Here is a 20695-nt window from a genome sequence, read left to right as displayed (position 1 = left end):
CCATTCCTTCAATCGATATGCTCATTAGTTCATTCACATGATCAGGCAGAAGGCGACTTCTTTCAGAACACAAAATTCTATTCAATGATGAAAAAGAACGCTCAACTGTAGCTGTTGTGACTGGGAGTAGCAAGAGATGAATTTCTACTTCTTTCATCCCAGGAAACAAGCATAAATATCGGTCGAGCCACTAGTGATGAGAAAAAAGAAGTTGAAGTCAAATCTTCATTCATTTGTCGTATGATATTCCACTCTGTGTTCAAATTCTCTATTCTGTCCTGAGCACATGGCAGCCCCATTGCTGGTAGTGTCTCACTCCACTCAATTGTCAGTGTTTTATAGGACAGGCAGCTGTAAAAGCTACGTACAGGTTGAGTAGAATCCAGGAGTGCCACCAACTTTTTTGCCGCCCTAGGCGGCGGAAGGTCCCGCCCCCGACAGAGGCGGCGGAAGGGCTGGCTGCCGCGGTCGCCGCCCCCCAAATGTTAGCGCCCTAGGCAAATGTAGCTTCTATTGCTGGACAAAGATCTACTACTCTTGTAGCAGATGCCTGGATGGCATTGTTTAATGACCCAAGTGGTTTCAACAGTAGACTTACAAGACAGAGAATGAATGTAGTAGCAAAAGTAATCCACCAGCCTCACTACTTGGATCCATCCCATCTTGGTAGATACTTTCCAAAGCCAGTAATAACGGCTAGAGTAATTTTAAGACAACAGCCAAGGATCGCTCATGAGAAAGCCAGCGGGTTTTCCCAGGTTGGACTAATTTGAACTTCAGTCCCAGGGTATCTTCTATATTTTCCAAGATATTCAGTCTTTTTGGACTCTTGCTGAAAAACAAATATAATGAAGACATTAACTTTATAGCTTTTTTAATGTCTTTTGAAGAGTCTGCATCATGTACTAGTGCTAGTTGGAGTAGATGGCCATTGCAGTGTGTATAGGAGAGATTAGGGTTACACTTTTCTCTGAGCAAAGCTTGTACTCCACCATGTCTTCCAGGGAAGTTTGCAGCTCCATCAAATGCACAAGCAGCCATCTGTTTGCGGTCCAATTGACAAACGTTTAACTCTTCTAAGATGTGGGTTGTCGCTGATGTGTCTTTAACTTGAACATCTAGAAATGCATCTACTGGCCTATCACTGACATCAAGATAATGTACACAGTGACTTAATATTTGATGCTCATTTGCATCGGTGCATTTATAAGCCATGTATGCAAATTTTTTGAATGTGGTCTGAGAATTCTTCACTTTTTCAACTGTTGAGTCTTTCACAGTTGCACCACATGCTTCTAGCCAGTCAGTTGAGTTTCTTGCAGAAAGATAGTGAGCATTTGCTGGTCTTGTTCGGAACCAGTGTTCAACTTCAGGATGAACAAGTGACAATGCACTTAACATTGGCCTCCAGTTTGTAGTGCGTGGTATCTCTTGCTTATATAGAAAGTATGATGCCACTGCCATGTTTGTTCGCATGAACTGTGTTGTGTCTCACATTGTTAATAGCCGCAACACTCACCGGTGTTGTCCTTGATCAGTGGAGACTCAGAGTTCAGAGGTGCTTTCACATGAGTTCACCTGCCAGGTGGGGGGCAAGAAGGCACCTTGCTTGTTCCTCCAGCTGCTCACTGTTTGCTTTGGCCACTGTTGTTCGTTGTGCCACTGTTCACTCCATCGCTCTGTTGCCAATGGCCCTGCACCGTCACCTTCTGCTGCCACCTGCCACTGTGACCTTTGTGAGTTGGTTTCTTGAGGTTTCACCCAGCTCTCAGTGATTTCTGCTGAGCCCTCAGTGAGGGAACCTCGCTACTAGTGCAGATTGGGCTGTTTCTTCCACAGAAACAGTCCTACAGCAGGTCTAAGCACTTAGACCTGGTCCACACTAACCCCCCATTTCGAACTAAGGTTAATAACGTAGCTGAATTCGAAGTACCTTAGTTCACACTTACTGCGGGTCCAGACGTGGCAGGCAGGCTCCCCCGTCGATGCCGCATACTCCTCTCGCCGAGCTGGAGTACCGGCGTCGATGGCGAGCACTTCCAGGATCGATTTATTGCGTCTAGACAAGAGGCGATAAATCAATCCCAGAAGATCGATTGCTTACCGTGGGACCCGGAGGTAAGTGTAGACCTACCCTTAGACCTGATTATCAGGATTTCAGCTGTAGTGATCACTTAACAAAACAAAAGGCTATCTATGGAGCCTAATCAGCTCTGTCTTTAAACAGTGGAGAGGGGCAAGTCAAATAGTACTTGTGACTCAGGCAGACCATCAAGCAAAACATTTTTCCCCACCCTCTCTCTTGATGCCCTCAATCTGCACAGGGTAAGTACAGTTCTACTGCCCTTTACTCATACAATAAGAATAATATTTCATTACTGCCCGCCCCCCCCTCCACCTTCCCTCCCTTGCATTCAAGTGATTTGTAACCCAGTCAAAATCTATCACTTGGGCAACACAGCTGGGTTTGCTGGATACCTAGGTAGATTAGGTGTGAATGTAAATACAATCTGGTCCTGAAGCCTTTCCCCCACCCCCAGCTCATCACTAGCTGTCAGGGAGAACTCATTTAGACTTCGCTTACAAATCATCATTTGAAATTATTAGGTTGGCCAACATCACTGAAATGAATGCACTGACATTGTCATAAAAACAACTGCTGTTTAAGGAAGCTAGTCTATGTTCATACTTTTCAAATCTATTATACTTTCCCAGATACATGTATTTTCATACACTTTATATGCTTTTAAAGTGTGTATTAATGTTTCAATTTCAATTCAGATTTCCAAACAATCACTAAATTGACAACACTGCATGTAACTAGTTCACAAAACTGGGAGGGGGGCTGTTGGGGAAATTCGGGGCAGGAAGGGTGTAGGGAAATCCCTGGTGTAACTCGATTTAAAAAATTACTCTCCTATGTCCTTAATTTAGGACAATCATGGCCCATCCTTTGGGTCTATGCAGGAGAATATGACCATTTATTCCCATATGTTGGCTGCACATATTGTGGGTAGCTTCATGGTGGGGAGAGCAGGCTCCATAGAGCTTCTACATCCCCGCCACCATATGGGGTGTGGAGTGAAGCGGTGGAGCCTTGGTCCCTCCCTCCTCCCCTATGCACTAATCAGCTCTGCTACACTGACATGCTCCGGGACTATACAGTGCCAGGTATAGGCCTAGCACATGGCTGGAGGCGGGGAAAACTGGGAGGCAGACTGTGAATCAATGAGTCACAATCTGCTTCCTAGGACAGTGCAACAACATGCTGCTCCTTGTCTGGGGACCGTGACAAAGCCACCATTTAGCTCTTAATTAAAAATTGCACTCTACTGAACTTCTTGATGTGTAAATAAGTGTTTTTTTTTTTTAAATCAACAAACTACACACAGGCTTGTTTTGATAGAAATATTTTGCATTTTGATAGCACCTGCCAAGTGCTCTACATACAGCAATGAATTTCACCCTCCCAGATGCCTGGGGCTAAGGTAAGCATGATCCTTACTTTACAGATAGGAAACCTATTCATCAGCCCTGATCCGTGGACAGTCTCCCACTCGTCTCAAAGGCTCAGAAAGATTCCAACCTTTACATTATTAATTATGGATGCCACCATTTTGGGTACCCAGTTTGTCACCTAGATTTTTAAAACTGGGCATCCGAAATTGGTGGCCCACTATTGAATGATTAAATGGCTTGCCCCCGCCATACATACAGTCAGTTGATGAGCCACCAGGTCACATGACTCCCAGTTTTATGACATACCTAAAAAGAAGGGGTGACTGGGGTTAATTTACATTCTGTCTTTTAAACTGTGCTTCTGTTAGCTCTTGCAGCCAGAATGCTACAGGTAGACTGACATCTGGCACTCCATTCAAACACCTTGTCTTCTCATGCTCATATCTTTGTGAAAAGAATTTCCTCTAGGACTCAGACTCTGTTCAGTCTCAGCTCTTTTTAGAACTGAACTTTAGACTTACTGTTTTTTTAATGTGAAGTGAATCCTTTTAGCCATTTTTGAACAATGGGAAAGTGGAAGCAAAATACATTCTTGACGTTTAAAAATTAGATTTTTTTTTTGCTTACCAATAACTGAACAAACCTGCAAACGTGGCATGAGGCCAAGCCTCCATGAAGAAGTGTCTGTTTGCTTAGCAGCAGATTGTCTGTCTCTTCTAGAGCTGCTCAGTTTGCATGCTGCGCTATTACTGTGAATGGTGCAGCCTGCCCCCACAGGTGCAGCCAGATGGAGGGGTAGGATAAGGGGTTTGGTATGGTCACATATTTCATGCCCCCTGTAGGGCATTAGGAGGGACAGTGCACTAGCACTAGCATTATGTCTGCCCGCCTTATTGGAAAAGTCCTATAGAATTTAGTAGAAAAATCTATCGTATCTATAGACACTTTGACTCTTCCTATAGGATTTCTTATTTAGACATTTATTATTTTTCCAAGTGCCCAGAAGTGTGCTAGTTACAAAACAGTTCCTGCCCAGAAAAGCAAAGTCCTGGTTGCACATGCCGCTACTAGTAAGGGACAGATACACACCAGGGCAGGAGAAAGGGGAGGGGAAGGAAAGGACAAGGGGGACAGCAAGATCACATGATTACTTGGTAAAGCATGTACATATTTAGAGGGTCCAGTTCATTCCTTCTACTTATTGTTGACTGTGCAGCATTCATGAGTTTTAGGAGGGACTGAATGTGGCTAGGGGAGCTGGCATGGCAAACAGGTTTGGGGGAGAGTTCCAAGAAGAAGGGGCAGTGTAGATGAAGGGGTGTGTGTGTGTGTGGGGGGGGACTATGGACAAAAGAGGTGAAAGGGGTACTGAGGCTAGTATCTTTGCCAGAGCGGAGAGAGTGGGGGAAGATGCGAAAAGAGACCAGGTCTGAATTATAGGCAGGGGTTGAATAGATAATATCTCACAGAATTCTGAAGTTTTCATGGCCCCAACTAGTTTTAATCCACCCCAGAAAAGTGATTACTGGTGTGAGTTTAACTAGCCCAACTTGAGTGCTGCTTGGCTGGGACTTGCACAATATGCAGAGACGTGGGTGTTCCCAGCAGCAAAGCCACTTTTTAAACATCTGCACACTTCAGTCACTGTTTTGAGCTCATATATTAGACAATGAGAGAGGATTAACTGGTCACAGAAGAGAATTGAGTAATCCAGCCCAATGTGTTGGTGGCCTTTTAACTCCCCTCTCCTTCCTCCATTAGTGTAATAGCCAAGCAATCATTATCTTAAACTGCTTCAGAGCCAAAAGATTGTCAGGATTAATGTTTTCAACATCTGGATCATTTTAAATTTTTTTAAGTGTTTATATGGGATTAAAGTGGGGTTATTTTAGGGTGCGGAAAAGGAAAATGTAGGATATTGGTACAAGCTGTTTTTAATATTACTTTATAGTTTTTTTTGCATATACAGTATGAGCATAACACTGGAAAATACAATTTCCATAGGAAAACTTGTTTTTGTATATTTCAGTTGGCTCAACTATGATCTTTAACATATTTTCCTGAGTTACACAAGTGCAAATCTGATGAACTTGAACAGAGTTACTCTAGATTTATTTGATGTAACACAGCAGAATTCTTCCCTTTGGAGTTTGATTTTTTTTTTAAAGTTGTACAGTTTTCATTTAATTGAACCAATAAACTGTCCACTGGCCAGTTATCTTTCTTATTTAGCTCTCTTTATTTATTTTTTATTTTCAATTAACTGATAATTGCACTTAAATTTATGTGTGCTAAGTCTTAATGTTTCTAAGGATGATGTCCTGGAAATAGTCCTTGCTGTAAATCAGGCGGCCTGTTGCATAACATATAACCGGGCTGTGCCTGCTGAGAACAGGATTGCACCCCTCTTGACTTGTTTGATTTCATGCTCTACTGGCGCAAGATTCACTCCAAGGTATTAGCGCTTGTCTAAGCACAAAAATTGCACCAGATTAACAAAAGGTATGATGTTAAACAAATGCAGCTTTGTAATGTGGACACTCATGTTGGTTTAAATCTGTCTTACATTGGTTTAGCTCACATCTATAATTTATATAATACTTTTAGTTAAACCAGTGCAAATTTGTGTGTAGACCAGGCCTTAGACTACATTATATCTTATCCACCCTAACTTGATGAGTAAAGCACACAACATTTCATACTCGTTAATATATTTTTTTGTTTTGTTTTCGCTATGCTGAGTGATTACCAAGAGCAAAGATTTGGTTATGTACTAACCAGGCTTTGAAGCCAATACTGCAGTTGTTCCATGCACTGGAACAATGGAAGTTGTGTATGTGATGTGACAGCAGAACCAGGCTCTTTGTACTATATTCTTCTATAGCAGGGGTAGGCAACCTCTGGCACGCATGCCAAAGGCGGCACGTGAGCTGATTTTCAGTGGCACTCACACTGCCTGGGTTCTGGCCACCGGTCCGGTGGGCTCTGCATTTTAATTTAATTTTAAACAAAGCTTCTTAAACATTTTAAAAACCTTATTTGCTTTACATACAATAGTTTAGTTATAGATTATAGACTTATAGAAAGAGACCTTCTAAAAACGTTCAAATGTATTCCTGGCACACGAAACCTTAAATTAGAGTGAATAAATGAAGACTTGGCACACCACATCTGAAAGGTTGCCGACCCCTGTTCTGTAGCCATGATGATGTCCTCATAAAGCCCTTTAGTGAAGTTCATTAAACTTTAGGGGGTTTCTCCCCTTTCTGGAAATGGAAGCACCTAAATTCTCTGAGGAAATTCTGACAAAATTTCCATCCCACCTGGAAACAGGTACCAGATGTCTTAGAGAGTCGGTTGGCATAAATTTTTGAGCCCAGATTTTAAGTGTGGATCATTTCAGGGAACACTAGATAAGCTTCTGAACCTTTGTTTACTTTTGTAAACCAAATCTCTGAAGCTTTTCAGGCACAACCATTGCTGGCCATTACTAGTGATTAGCAAACACCAAATGCCTGTCTACACAGTACATTGGTCTACACCAGAGGAGTGTAAATTCTAGTGTACATTAACATGTCACACACTAAGTAGCCCATGTGGAATCTGCTGGTGCACACTAAAAGTTCCCAAGTGCATGTTAATATGATATTGTTTGAAACAGGACTACATTACCGTGCACTAGGGAATTTTAGTGCAGGCCAGCAGGGTTTACATGGGCCAGTTAGTGTGCGACATGCTAGTGCGCACTAGAATTTACAGCCCTCTGGTGCAGACAAATGCACTATGTAGACATGCCCTTCATTTGGGTTTGGTTCAAATAGGTATCCGAGGTCTCGGATGATTATCTGAAGCTTATTGAACAGATCTGAACTTTCTGAGTTTGCAAAACTGGGATAGCACTGTCACATGATCAGGTTTTTTGATGAGATTTCTGGCACTTTGGCTTCCAGCTGGAAATCCCAAGTGCATAAACTCCCATGGTTATTTTGGCACTTACAGTTCCACATATCATGACTGTGATAATAAAACAAATGTATTTGAAACCTTTCCTTGACCCCAAATCATGGGTTTTTTAAAAACATGTTTAATTCTAGATGTAACCCCTTTGGGGTTTAGAGAACAAACATGGCCCCTTTAAATCCTTTTCCTACGGGGGCAGGAGGAGCAGTGAGAGAAAGGAGGGAAACTCCAGGGTGGCTCTGGAGCTCCGGAGAGAGAAGGGCTGCAGCCCACAGGCCCTCACAAAGTGAAGCAGCAGAGAACCTGCCTGAAGCCTGGGAAGGACAGGGCGGCCGATCAGGGTAGGGTGACCAGATGTCCCAATTTTATCGGGACTGTCCCGATATTTGCTTGTTTGTCCCGCATCCTGACCGATGTGCGGTCAGGACACTGGACAAACAAGCAATTTTGCCCTCCCGGAAGGGCTCTCGCACCCCCCCCACCGACTCCGCCCCTTCCTTCCCCCATTGGCTCCCTCCCCAAATCCCCGCCCTGGCCCCGCCTCTTCCCCATGCATGTGGCATTCCTCCTCCCTCCCAGGCTTGCTGCTGTAATGGCGGCGTAAGCCTGGAGGGAGGGGGTGGTGGCTGGCTTCCAGTTCCTGGAGCTGGTGTGTAGGGGCACCGGGCGGGCAGGGGGGACTGGCAAAGGAGCTGCTCCCCCAGGAGGGAGACGGGGGGTTAGCTCTGGACCCCAGCAGCGGCGGGGGAGAGCGGCTTGGGGCCGCATGAGTGGCCATGTAAAGTTTATTGGCTTGGGAGGGACCCTGGCCGGCTCCTCACCCCTGTAGGGGGGTAGCGTCCCCGCCCCGCGCCAGCATGTTGCGCCGGCCGCTGCAGGCCAGGTAAGGAGCCGAGTCCCCCCCCCTTCATCCTGGCTCCTCAGCTGAGCCCCCCCGTCGCCCTCCTGGGGGAGCAGCCCCCCTTGCCCGCCCGGTGCCCGTACTCACCAGCTCCAGGAACTGGAAGCCAGCCACCACCCCCTCCCTCCAGGCTTGCGCCACATTACAGCTGCAAGCCTGGGAGGGAGGAGGAATGCCGCTCAGCTGAGGAGCCAGGACGAGGAGGGAGGGAGGGATTCGGCTCCTTACCTGGCCTGCGGCGGCCGGCGAAACATGCTGGCGCGGGGCAGGGACGCTACCCCCCTACAGGGCAGGGCGAGGAGCCAGCCGGGGCTCCCCCCCAGCCGATAAACTTTACGTGCCCACTCGCGCAGCCCTGAGCCGCTCTCCCCTGCCGCTGCTGGGGTCCGGAGCCCCGCGCCTCTCGCTCCAGCGGCTCCTTCCCCGCGGGGTGGCGGGACGTTCCGCATGTGCCCGGGACCTTGGGGGGGGGCCCAGCGGCTGCGATGCGGCCGGGGCCTGCTAATTCCCCCGGCACCTGCAAAATGACTTTTTTTTTTTTTTTGCCCTCTCCCCCCCCCCCCCCCCCCCCCCCTGCCCACGTCCTGATATTTCCTGTCAGTGATCTGGTCACCCTAGATCAGGGACATCCCAGGACAGGAGCCAGGAGCACTGTGCCAGGGCGGAATCGCCCGAGAAGGACAGGCCAGAGCTGGACCCAGTATCACGGCTGCCCAGAGCTGCCATGGGTCTGAGTACTGGGGCGTGACTGCATTGGGAACAAGGAGGGAAGCTGCTAGCTAGTTAAGTGGGGAAGTGGTTGCTCTGTGTGGCTTTGCAGAGAGCGGCAGAAGAGGGCACCGGAGGGGTTTGTTGGGGAAAGTTTACTGGTGCCGAGGGTGACCAGGAGCACCCAAGACTCACCACTGGACTGGAACTTTGCTCAGGCCTCCTGAACTCTGTGTGCAGACACATTGCTCGGTGTCTGCTCCTTTCTCACTGTGCTACCACGGGGCCTTGGTTTGGATGCAACCCTCTTTTACTGCTCCCCCTATATTTCCCCTTGTTGATTTTCTCCTCTCATCCCTCTGTAAATAAATATTTCCCTTTCTTATATCCATTGTACTTTTCTGGTGGGTGGGTGTGTTCACTCTGGGGGGTTTGAAACAGGTGCCCCTGGGGCGGAAGGGATTTTTCCTGCTGCATTCCTGCACGCGCATTCTCTTGGCCAGAGCTGCCTGCAGAACAGACTCCATCTTGGTCATGAGGGCTCTAAAGTTATGTAACGCTAACAGACCCCGGTCGTTGGCGGACGGGATTGAACCGGGGATCTCTGGAGCTTAGTGCATGAGCTCGACTGCCTGAGCTAAAAGCCAACTGCCTATTAGCTACGGCAGACTCATTTCTCTCTCTCTCTCTCTCACACACACTCACTCACTCACTCACACACTCTCTCTCTCTCTCTCTCTCTCACTCTTTCTCTCTCTCAGTGGTCTCAGTGCCACGAGAGGGGACAGAACACCACACCCAGGAGGAGTGTGGGTTACAGGTACATAGAAATAAGAGGAGGGGTTCTTGTTTACATAAGGGGTGGGCAACCCAGCTTTTATCACCATATGGAAAAACTTTAGGTTAGTGTAAAGCAATGTAACAAGTGGTTTCACGGAAGGAGGCCTGAGGTCTGCATGCAAAAATGTGTGAGCCATTTTCAAGGCCAATTTAGACAGGCACCTGCACAGTTTCTTGCGTGCATAATTTTGCTCACTTACTGCACACACAGATGTAGACATTCTTTTAAAATTTATCCCAAAGGGTTATTTTTACCCTTGCATGTACCTTTGTAAATCCTGATTTCAGTAGGATTGCCTTAGTGTAACTGAGGCCAAAAATTGGCCCAAAATACATAAATAACCTAGAGAAAACTTATCTCAAGACAAAAATAGTTATGGAGTGATTGACTCCATTCATAGCTTTCCTGTATGAGAGAGCTGCTATCAGGACTTTCTCTGATGATTTTTTTCTTGCTGCTTTTACCTTTTCTATTTCTCTGTCTCTCTGCAGAGGTTCTGGAACAGCTGGGACTCGTGGAGATGAGGCTGAGAGAGCTTTTGCTGAAGCCTTATTGCTGCTGACTTAGAAACAGACTGCTCGCCTTGCTTGAAATACACCCCTTTGCCCAGGACCAGCGCAAGATTTGTGGACCACTTAAGTACCTGGGGCTTAAATTGGCTTTGCATACTGCACGCATCTTATGCTGATCCTTGAATTGCACCACGGAGAGAAAATTATAGATCCCAGAGAAAATCACAGCTCTGGGAGGAAGAACAGGAGTACTTGTGGCACCTTAGAGACTAACAAATTTATTAGAGCATAAGCTTTCGTGGACTACAGCCCACTTCCTCTGGGAGGGTACATTCTCCATCAGCGGACTTTTTGTTACTAGCTTACCCAACCCTCAGTATGGCTTTGTGCAGAGTTTAATGGGAGTTCAGTGGTATGTGTGGCTTTTTTTGCACAACAGAAGCTGTTTCTGGAAGCTTCTGTTTATTACTGTCTCTGAGAATCGCAGATCAGGAGCACTGAGCTGTTTACCAGGCTGAAATTCTGCACAGACTTTTTCTGATTGCCTTTTACTTGGGGCAAGAGCAAAGCCAAAAAACAGTGAAAATATTTGTATTCTGGATTCAGTTGCTAAATCCAAGTGGGAAACCATTCAGGGGAAAAAAGATGTAATGAGCTCAGAACAAATGTAATACGCTTAAGTGCTTAATTTTTTTTTTCTTGAAAATATCTCCTTTGGCTCTAATTAAACTCTCCCTAGACTCCTGGGCTTTGGAGGACTTTTGAACAGCAACAGAAGAAAGATCTTCCTTGCTAGATTTAAGTAACAATTTCTTGCAGTTCTACGTGCAAACCTTCAAGAAATATTATGGCATGTGACAGTCTAGCCTGTGGTTCTTACTTTCTGTGAAAATACTGCCAATGTTAATATTTAGTATTCTACATTTTTTTTTTCCTGATCAATATAATTCACTTGTTCCTGAGCTACAACCTCCCAGTTCTGATGGGGAAGGGATTTGCTCAAATATATCTTACTTGTGTTTATTGGGAATCATTACAATTACCAAGAATGGACGGTGTGTGAGATTGGGGATATTATTTTATTACAATATCACCTAGAGGTCCCAATTGAAATTAGGCCCCCGTTGTGATAGGCACTATACAAGTATAAATTGAGAGAGAGTCTCTGCCTTAAAGAGATTACTGTCTAAATAGACAAACAGGCAAAGAATGGGAGAAAAACAATCCTCGTTTTACTGATTGGGAAGCGAGACACAGAGATTAAGTGATTTGCCCAAAATCACACAGGAATCCTGTGACAGATCTGGAATTGCGCACACATCTTCTAAATCCTAATCCAGTGCTTTAACCACAAGGCCAGACTACCCTAGATCCCAGCTCTACAGTCTGTACCTGTTGGGGACTGGGAGACACCTGTGTTAGAATAAACTGGTTTGTTTATACTATGAGGTAAGTAGCTCATGAGCTTTTGGGAAGACAAAATTTGCTTCCCATGAAAGCATGGAGCCCTCCTCTGTCAGAAACCCACTTGCCAGGAGTACATGAGAACACAATACTGATGCTGGGTCTGTCATGTAGCTCTTGTACATGGTAAGTTTCAGGTCAGGCCCTTGTATCACATAGGTCTACAGAGCTTCCTTCTCCGGGAAACACCAGAGATGTGTTCATTATAAGATCTTTCAATGCTGTGCTTATTCTAGCTATTACTACCTCAGATAAGGTATGTTACATGTGACACCACCTAATGGCTGAATGGTAGAATACAGTTTAGCATTCCATTACAGGGTCAGACTTGCATCTGAAGAAGTGAGGTTCTTACCCACGAAAGCTTATGCTCCCAATACTTCTGTTCGTCTTAAAGGTGCCACAGGACCCTCTGTTACTTTTTTCAGGGTCAGATACAATACTCTTTATGCAAAGTTTTCATACTCTCTAAGCCTATGTCTATAGTTAAAATGCTACAGCGGCACAGGGGTAGCACTACAGCTGTAGCAGTTTTCCTGTCACTGTATTTAATCCACCTCCCTGAGAGGCAGTAGCTTGGCAATGGAAGTATTCATCCCTCAACCTAGCACTGAATACATTGGGAGTTAGGTCTGCATAGCTACCTCTCTCTGGGTTGCTGGGGGGCCTCAAAGAGAAGTGATTTGCACTCCAACCCGAGGGCTGACTTGAACAGATTAGTGACTTAAGTACCCACTCTAGGGCAACACAACTGCAATCAGCACTGGGGCTTGATCTAAGGCCTAGTGAAGCCACTGTACTTCAATGGGATTTGGATCAGGCCCTGAGTGACCAGAGAGTAAGTGCCCTTTCTCTCAGACAGGCTTGCCAGGTGTCTGTTTTTCAACAAAAAGGGACCCTCGTGGCTACAGTCAGCTCTGCTGACCAGCCCATTAAAAATACGGTCAGCAGGGCTAAGGCAGGCTCGATCCCAACCCACTGCCTCAGCCTGGAGCCCCTTCCTGCACCCTGAACTCCTCCTTTCTGGCTCCACCCCAGAACCCGCACCCCTTTCCACACCCCAATCCCATGAGCCAGTCCGGTGAAAATGAGCGAGTGCATGAGGGTCGGGAGAGCGAGTGACAGAGGGAGGAGGGATGGAGTGAGAAGGGGGGGCAGGGCAAGGGTGTTCGGTTTTGTGCAAGTAGAAAGTTGGCAACCCTACTCTGAGTGTGGATAAAATACACAATCCTGTGTAAAGGAGGAGAAATAACAGTGCAGTGTGGTGATTTGATTTACTAAAACTCACTCTGGCTTGCATGGTGCTCAAACAGTGTGGAAGCATAACAGAGTTTCTTAGATCTTGCACTATATAATTCTCTACATCATTCATTCTGATGTCCTCGCATGAGCAGACTAGGTACTTATGCCGCTCATACATATGCATTTTTCTTGTCTCTGGTGCAGGGAAAGAGAATTGCTATTTTTCCTTCCAAAGTAACTTTCATTTACAGAAGCAGCGAGAAAGGAAAAACAGAACTTCCTTTTAGTAAAATAATTTTAATTCAGTTAAAATCATTGCTGCTTAATTAATCAGATGTAAATTAATTTTGTAATTGGGACAGTCATTTCATTACCTGGATTTGGTTTTCCAGTGTGATATTGTGTTGAGCTGAAAAACCTGCAATAATAAACATTAAACATTACTAAAACCTAATGTTCACATTTTGAAGGCTGAGATTATGTAGCAACATAGCCTATGAAGTTGTGTACTACCATAAGCAATCTGCAAAATAGATAAGGTCAGATCCTCAGTTGGTGTAACTAAACATAGCTTCATTGACTTCAATTGTGCTATGCCAATTTCACCAGTAGAGGATTTGGCCCTAAGGCACTTTACAACCCAAAGTCATTCATACAATAGTCACTAAACATTTTGCTGACTTCATGTTCTGCAGCTCTAGGCGACTGCCTTGCCATCCTAATACAAAGCTTGCCCTGCTAGTTGTTCACCCTTTACGAGAAGACAGCAACTCACTTACATCAATGGACAAGTTTACATGTTGCCTGGAGACATTTGCTTTCACATGCTCGAGCAAGTTTAGCAAAACACTGATTATCCATTAATAATACCCCAGTGGAAGTGAGCAGGCCTTTTTAGTCTTACCTGCAATTCCAAAGAATTAGTTTCAGGAAGGAACTGTGGTGGGTTTTTTTTGTTTTTGTATTTTTAAGGTTTCTCTCTGTATTTTAAAAGTTCAGGCAAACAAAAACAGTCAAACAAGCAGAGCTAGAAAGTCAAAGTAGCCAAGCCCCCAGGCTCGTTCTACATCCCCAAAAGGTTATTAGGCACAGCGCTAACATCAATTCAGTGTTACAATGAAACTTAATTTCTGTTACATTAAACATCTCCCCATGCTCTATCTTGGTCCAGTGCTCTGCACAAGGTATAATTCTGTAAGGTGTGGTACACACACGACTCTGATCCACTTCAGTGGCAATTGTGCATGCTCACTACCGTGCCAGAGGTTCTCTTTGTAGGATGGTGACTAATATTACAGTTAACACTATTCAAAATGCAGCATAAACAGAAAAGTAAATACAGACTTACTCTTGGATTATCGGTATAAGTTGTGTGCCAAGATCCTCACAATGAAACCATCTTTCAAACAGGACGTTGGTTGATTCTCCAACATAATATCTGACAAAGTAACAACATTAGTAAATCATTCCATTGCATAATGGTTATTTTCTAAAAAAAAAAAAAATAGCATCTTTAGAGTTAATGCAATGAACTATATTTTATTAATAAGTACAGTGCATTAGAGGGACAGTGTTTTCTAGTGGCTAGCATGGAGAGTCAGGACTCTTCGGTCCTATTTTCGGCTCTAACAGTCTTGCGGAGCAACCTTGGATAAGTCACGGAGAGTGGGCGCCACAAAGGGACTGAGGTATTGCAGCACTGAGTGTCATGGTGGCTAACTTCTAGGCACCTAAAAAAAATCACAGGAACAACACTGGGATCCACAAAGCAGTTAGGTGTCTGGCTTCCCTATACAGTGAACGGTGAGAGAGAGGCACCTAAGAAAGCAATTCACAAAAAGCCAACATGCTAGGTGGGCAGCTGTCTAAGATAGCTGAGGGAGATGCTGAGGAGACGGGTGTGTGGTAAGCCCTGCCCCTCTCACAGAGATAGGCTCCTTCCAGTAGCCTGGATTTAAGTGCCTATCTCTGCTTAGTGATCCATGAATGGGAAACTGCCCTGGAGTCAGGTTGTTTAGGTTCCTCGGGTGTTTCTTGTGGGAATGAGTTAGGGCATGGCTACACTTGCAGATGTAGAGCACTGTGAGTTAAACCAGCCTTCATAGAGCGCAGTAGGGAAAGCGGTTCAATCTGTCCACGCTGCCAGCGCACTGGTGTGGCCACATTAGCAGCTCTTGCAATGGCCACAGAGAGCAGTGCATTGTGGTAGCTATTCCAGCATGCAAGTGGCTGCAACATACTTTTCAAATGGGGGTGGGGTGGAGTGGAGTGTGACAGGGAGTGTGTTGTGTGTATGTGGGGGGAGTGAGAGAGTGGGTTGGGGGGGGGGCTAAGAGCATGTCAGCATGCTGTCTTGTAAGTTCAGACAGCAGCAGAGCTCCCCTTCCCCCCGACCTCTCTCTCTCTCTCACACAGCATTCCACAGTAATGGGTTGCTCTGTCTCGGAGCAGATAAGCAGCCGGCTGTCAAATGGAGCTTTCAAAGGCCATATCCAAAACAGTGACAAGAGTGGCCACTTGACTTAAGGGGATTATGGGACGTTTCTGGAGGCTGATCAGAGCGCAGTAATGTAACACCTCATTCACACTGACGCTGGGGTGCTCCAGCAGGGCGCATCAAACATTATTCTATTCGCCGAGATGGAGTACCAGGAGTGCTCTAGCCATGGAGTCAGAGTGCTCTACGTGCCTTGTCAGTGTGGACGGGTAGTGAGTTAGTGCGCATGGGGCTCTTTTAATGCGCTGTAACTCGCAAGTGTAGCCAAGCTCTCTGGCTCCCATATTTGAAGGCCCGTTTGAAGAGAATTAAATTAACGCAAACTAGGAACCTTTCAATTCACACCCACAGCAGCCGCATGGGGGTGTTACAGAACACCACTTTGGTGCACGCTGCTATTCACACCCCTGTAGTCTGAGCTGTGGGGCAGGGTAGACAAGCCCTTTATGGATAGTGCTGTGCCTAATAAACTTAACAGGGATTTAGAAATAGCCTGGGGGGTTGGCTACTTTGAATTTCTAGCTTTGCTTGATTGTTTCTTTGCCAGAACACTTTTAATTTATATAAAAACCTTGTGAAAAAATTCGGTGTTACGATTAAACTTAATTCCAGTGCAGCCTCAAAAGTGAGATCTGGTGCCTGGGAATATTAGACTAGTGAAAGTGAGATCCATGTTAAACGCATCAAATACTGGACTGTAAATTCCTACTCTTGATTTCTGTCACTGGTTGGCAGTGACAATGACCACTTTCTTATAATTAAGGTTTTACTGATTACCCATACAGGCACTAAACATGCAATCTGCATTATTTGTTAGAGTAGCTATTTACTGAAAAGTGTACTTCAATACAATTTAGTTTGCCAATTGCAAACAAGATGCTGGTTTTTTATTCCTTTTATTTCTCCACTGGTTATGAAAGCAAGAATATATCAGAATCAACAACTCTACATGAGCTTCTTAGAAACCATATGCCCCCTCTCTAACATTTACAGATTACATCTGGGAAGCAGAAATTTTAACCAGGAAAGGTGATTCTATTTAATGTTGGTGAAGAACTTCAGTTTTAAAGTACAAATATACAAGGTTTCCTCAAGTATTAGTCTATTGTGTTTCCAGTTCAATATATCTTTGGTTTCTGGAAATAAACCAAGTGACTTTTTTTATAAATGCATATGACTCTGAGCTGTTTTGAAAGGAAGATACAGTGCTGTAGCTGAACAGTATTTCAAGTATATTGGGTGTGCCCGTAACTCAGAATCCATTCAGGTGACTTTCTGAAAGCTGCTATTCTCAGTTCTTTTTTCTTTCTCTAGACTTCCCATTTGAACAAATTTATTCCTCTGGCTCAGCATATCTACTATAGGGAGTTATTTTGGCTACTGTGACATGCCCCAATAGAAAGATCACAGCTCTTCAATGTCATGTTTTCCTGAATGTAGCTAATGAAAAAAACGGATAACTCTGTTACTGCTATTGTTTAAGTCTTCTGTAAATCACATGAATAGCTGAAAACTCAGCTTGGTCAGTCTTCAGGGGCGGCAGGTTTGTATAATTTTTGGTGGTGCCCAGAACGGGTCCAAGTCTCCCCCTCCCCCCCATGCACACACACCTGCCTCAAGCTCTGGGAGGGAGTTTAGGTGCAGGGGGGTTTGGGCTCTGGAAGGGAGTTTGGGTGCAGGAGGGGGTAAGGGATGCAGGCTCTGGGAGGGAGTTTAGGTGCATGGTGAGGGCTCTGGGCTGGGGCAGGGAGTTGGGGTGCAGGTGGGAGTGCGGGGGTGGGCTGTGGGAGGGAGTTTGGGTCTGTGCGAGGGTGAGGGGTCGGGCTCTGGGAGGGAGTTTGGGTGCAGGGTGCGGGCTCTGGGCTGGGGCAGGAGGTTAGGGTGCGGGAGGGGGTGAGGGATGCTGTGCTTACCTTGGACGGCTCCCGAAAGTGACCCTAACACCCCTGTGGCAGCGGCTCCTAGCTGGGGGGTCTGGGGGTCTCCGTGCACTCCTGCTCGCAGGCACCACCCCCACAGCTCCCATTTGCTGCCGTTCCAATGGCAAAGTTGGCGCTCGGGGCGGGGGCAGCGCACAGAGATACCCCGCCCCCAGGGGCCGCAGGGACGTACTGGCCACTTCCTGGAGTGGCACACCGTGCGGAGTGAGGGCGGGCAGGAAGCCGCTTTAGCCCCGCTGCGCTGCTGGTGGTGGCGGCGGGGGCCCCCGGGCCCTTTTAAATTGCCCAGGGGTGGTAGATGGGGACGGGAGATGCTCTGGGGGAGGCATGCAAGGGCGGCAGGCTGGGCCGAGGCAGAGACCCAGCCCTGAACTTTGGTGGAGCCGGGTGACCGTGCTCTGAATATTCCTGGCGCACGGGCATCATGGCCCATACAACTGACCGCCCCTGTCAGTCTTATGCAGACAGTAACAGCAATCCCCTTCTAAATTGGCCCAAGTCACTGCTATGACTTGCATTGTTAAACACCTAATAAATTCATCAGGGCTAAAAACCAAAGCTTGATCCTGTTCCCAGTGATGTCAACAGTAACACGTCTACTGATTTCAATGGGAAATCAATGAGCAACACTGAAAAACACAGAGCCATTCTGAGCTACCGTTGACGTAGAGATTTTTGTCTAGTAGTTAGAGGTGTAGACATATGTTCTGTTCCTGACTCCGCCACTCCTCCACCTCTCTATCTTTTGGTTTTTAAATGAAATTAACGATACAGTGTCCCAGTAATCTTGTAAACCTTGCTTGTTTCATGGTTTTAAAGTATTCTGAGATCCTTAGATGAAAGTTAGTATGTAAGTGCAAACATATAATATATTTATATAAGACATTTCAAAGAAGAACACATTAGCTAAACCATTTACTAAATTGTGTGTGGGTAATAAATACATGCAATTTCCATTGGTAATTTATCAGGAAAGAAATAGAATACAATACTGTAGTGAAACAATAACTGATTCTCATATTTTGAAATTTAACAGATTAACTATATGTCCAAAATAGAAAACCATATTTCACCTAAGTCCATCTGTTTCTGTGTTTAGCCTTTTTCTTTCAATCACGAGTCCCACAGTATTTGCATATCTCTGAGGAGAATGTGGTATCCTGGCAGGTAGGAGAAACATCTGCCCAGACAAAGATATTGGAAACAATAAATATAACAGTGTCATGTAGGTTTATTTTCTTTTTTGCAGGCCTTGGTTCACCCTCTTGCTTATTCTCTATTGCTGTTGATATGATGTTTCTTGGCAACTGAGCGCACATTGATACCAGCAGCAAAACAGATGCTGTTGCTAGCTTTCTCAGGCTGGTGTCCTGTTAATGACAAGCTTTCATTCAGTTGCAGGCATTGCCTTCTCGGATATTGAGCTGCTCTCTTGCCAGCTGTATCATTCGTGGCTGTTAGACAATCAAAATGAAGAACCAACTGGTCACCCTACCTGAGATCTAGAAAGTTACTATAATTTCTGAGCTGTGGTAAGTGAAATTAAAGGAAAGCTTGTTGTTAGCACAACAGGATTCCTAAATTAATTCTCCATTACTATTTCTCCAACATGGCAAGTGCTTATTGTTGACTGATAGGGCATGTGGTTCTCTCCAGACCCAACTGACTAATAGGAGGTACTTGATCTGACAGAAAAAAGACAAACTGTGTGTGGGTCTGCGACTGCAGTTTGGAAATAAACTTGTTTTCCAGCAGCTACCTGCCTAAGTAGGCTAGTGCTGTGGTTAAACCCTGAGACTTTGTAAATAAGTGAACAAGGATTTGCCCCATTGTCCTTGGACAAAATGTTCCCTCCTCCTCCACACTATTTCCAGTGTTGTGTCTGGCTGCCATTTTATATCCCAGTTGTTGCTGCTTTTCACTGAAATTTTACATGCAATATATCGTTTGTGTAGCGGTTTGGTACCTTTTAGAATGGCATTTATTATATTGAATTCAAAACATTATTAATCATTAATTGATCATTATTTTATCTTGCACTGCAGTGGAAGGTTGATTTGAAATACTTGTTATGAGAGTCATTTAACACGTGCAATAATGACGAAAACAAACCCCAGTTTACCTCCCCTTCTCTGATGTGGATATCTCTGCGGTTTCCATTTTCAATTATCTTCAAGCACATGTCTCCTTCCACTTGGTAAAATAACTGTGTAGAAAAAATGACATTAAAGCATGTGAGTTTACTAAGGAGGCTCTAGCCTGCAATCCTTTGATCCCTAAGCCCTTAAGGATCTCTTGACAAGGGGGCGGGGCTAACTCAGGGAGGACAGAGGTTTAAAAAGCCAGCTCCTAAGCAACCAGAGGAGGTGGCAAAGCAATCAGGGGAATTTTGTGAGAGTGTAGAGCGGGAGCATGAGAGCCAGAAACACTTAACAAATAGACTCCATAGTTAGACCGATAGCCCTCTCCCCCACCCAAAACAAAGAACAAACAAATAATCCCCACCTTTAAAGAGTACAAATATTGCAGGCAGAATTCCATCAGCAGGGTGGGGAGCTATCCGGTTTATTGCACTGAATGCAGCATGTGTGATTACCTGCCTTGTGGAGGGGAGGGATATGTGTGCATTTGATACAAGCAACTCATGCCCCTCCAGGACTGAGTACGGTCTCCAGAGGACAGAGTGGCTGAACTAGAGGAGCTAAGGGAGGCACAGAGGTATATAGCTGAGACTATCAGGAACACAGTAAAGCGGTCCCATTCTGAGTTTTGACCTCCTATGTGCCGTTGAGGAGGATGAAAGTCTTGGGGAAGGAGAAATCAAGCTGGAGAGGAAGGGAACTATCCCATAGTTGGGACCTTTCTTCCAGATGATGTCATGGTATCCTCCTGCACAGACCCCAGTTATTAGGAAGAGACAGGTAATAGTAATGAGGAATTCAATTATTAGAAATATAGATGGTTGGGTTTGTGGTGACTAGGAGAACCGCATGGTGAACTGCCTGCTGGGTGCGTAGGTTATGCATCTAGATAGACCAGTGGTCACCAACCCGTAAATCCTGGAGACTCTCCCAGTCAATCATGATCTCTGTCCGCAGCGGTGCTGCCTGATGCTAAGACAGGCTCCCTGCCTGCCGCGGCCCCATGCCACTCCCAGCATGCCCCCCCGCG

General features: G+C 45.5%; 1 protein-coding gene across 3 annotated transcripts in view; it reads right to left on the bottom strand.

Annotated features, from left to right (window-relative positions):
- The window catches only part of HAAO (3-hydroxyanthranilate 3,4-dioxygenase), an 84816-nt gene that overhangs the window by 21570 nt on the left and 42551 nt on the right, over window positions 1-20695 (bottom strand). For all 3 annotated transcript variants that reach the window (XM_054022545.1, XM_054022543.1, XM_054022544.1), the window contains exons 3-6: window positions 19647-19730; window positions 18598-18704; window positions 14436-14525; window positions 13462-13505 (exon numbers count right to left, since the gene is read on the bottom strand). In XM_054022545.1, coding sequence (XP_053878520.1) covers window positions 13462-13505; window positions 14436-14525; window positions 18598-18704; window positions 19647-19730 — 325 coding nt within the window. The remainder of the gene's footprint in view (window positions 1-13461; window positions 13506-14435; window positions 14526-18597; window positions 18705-19646; window positions 19731-20695) is intronic.

Source organism: Malaclemys terrapin, chromosome 3 (assembly GCF_027887155.1).
Source record: "Malaclemys terrapin pileata isolate rMalTer1 chromosome 3, rMalTer1.hap1, whole genome shotgun sequence".
NCBI classification, from domain to species: Eukaryota; Metazoa; Chordata; order Testudines; family Emydidae; genus Malaclemys; species Malaclemys terrapin.
This window is presented reverse-complemented; position numbering and strand designations above follow the sequence as displayed.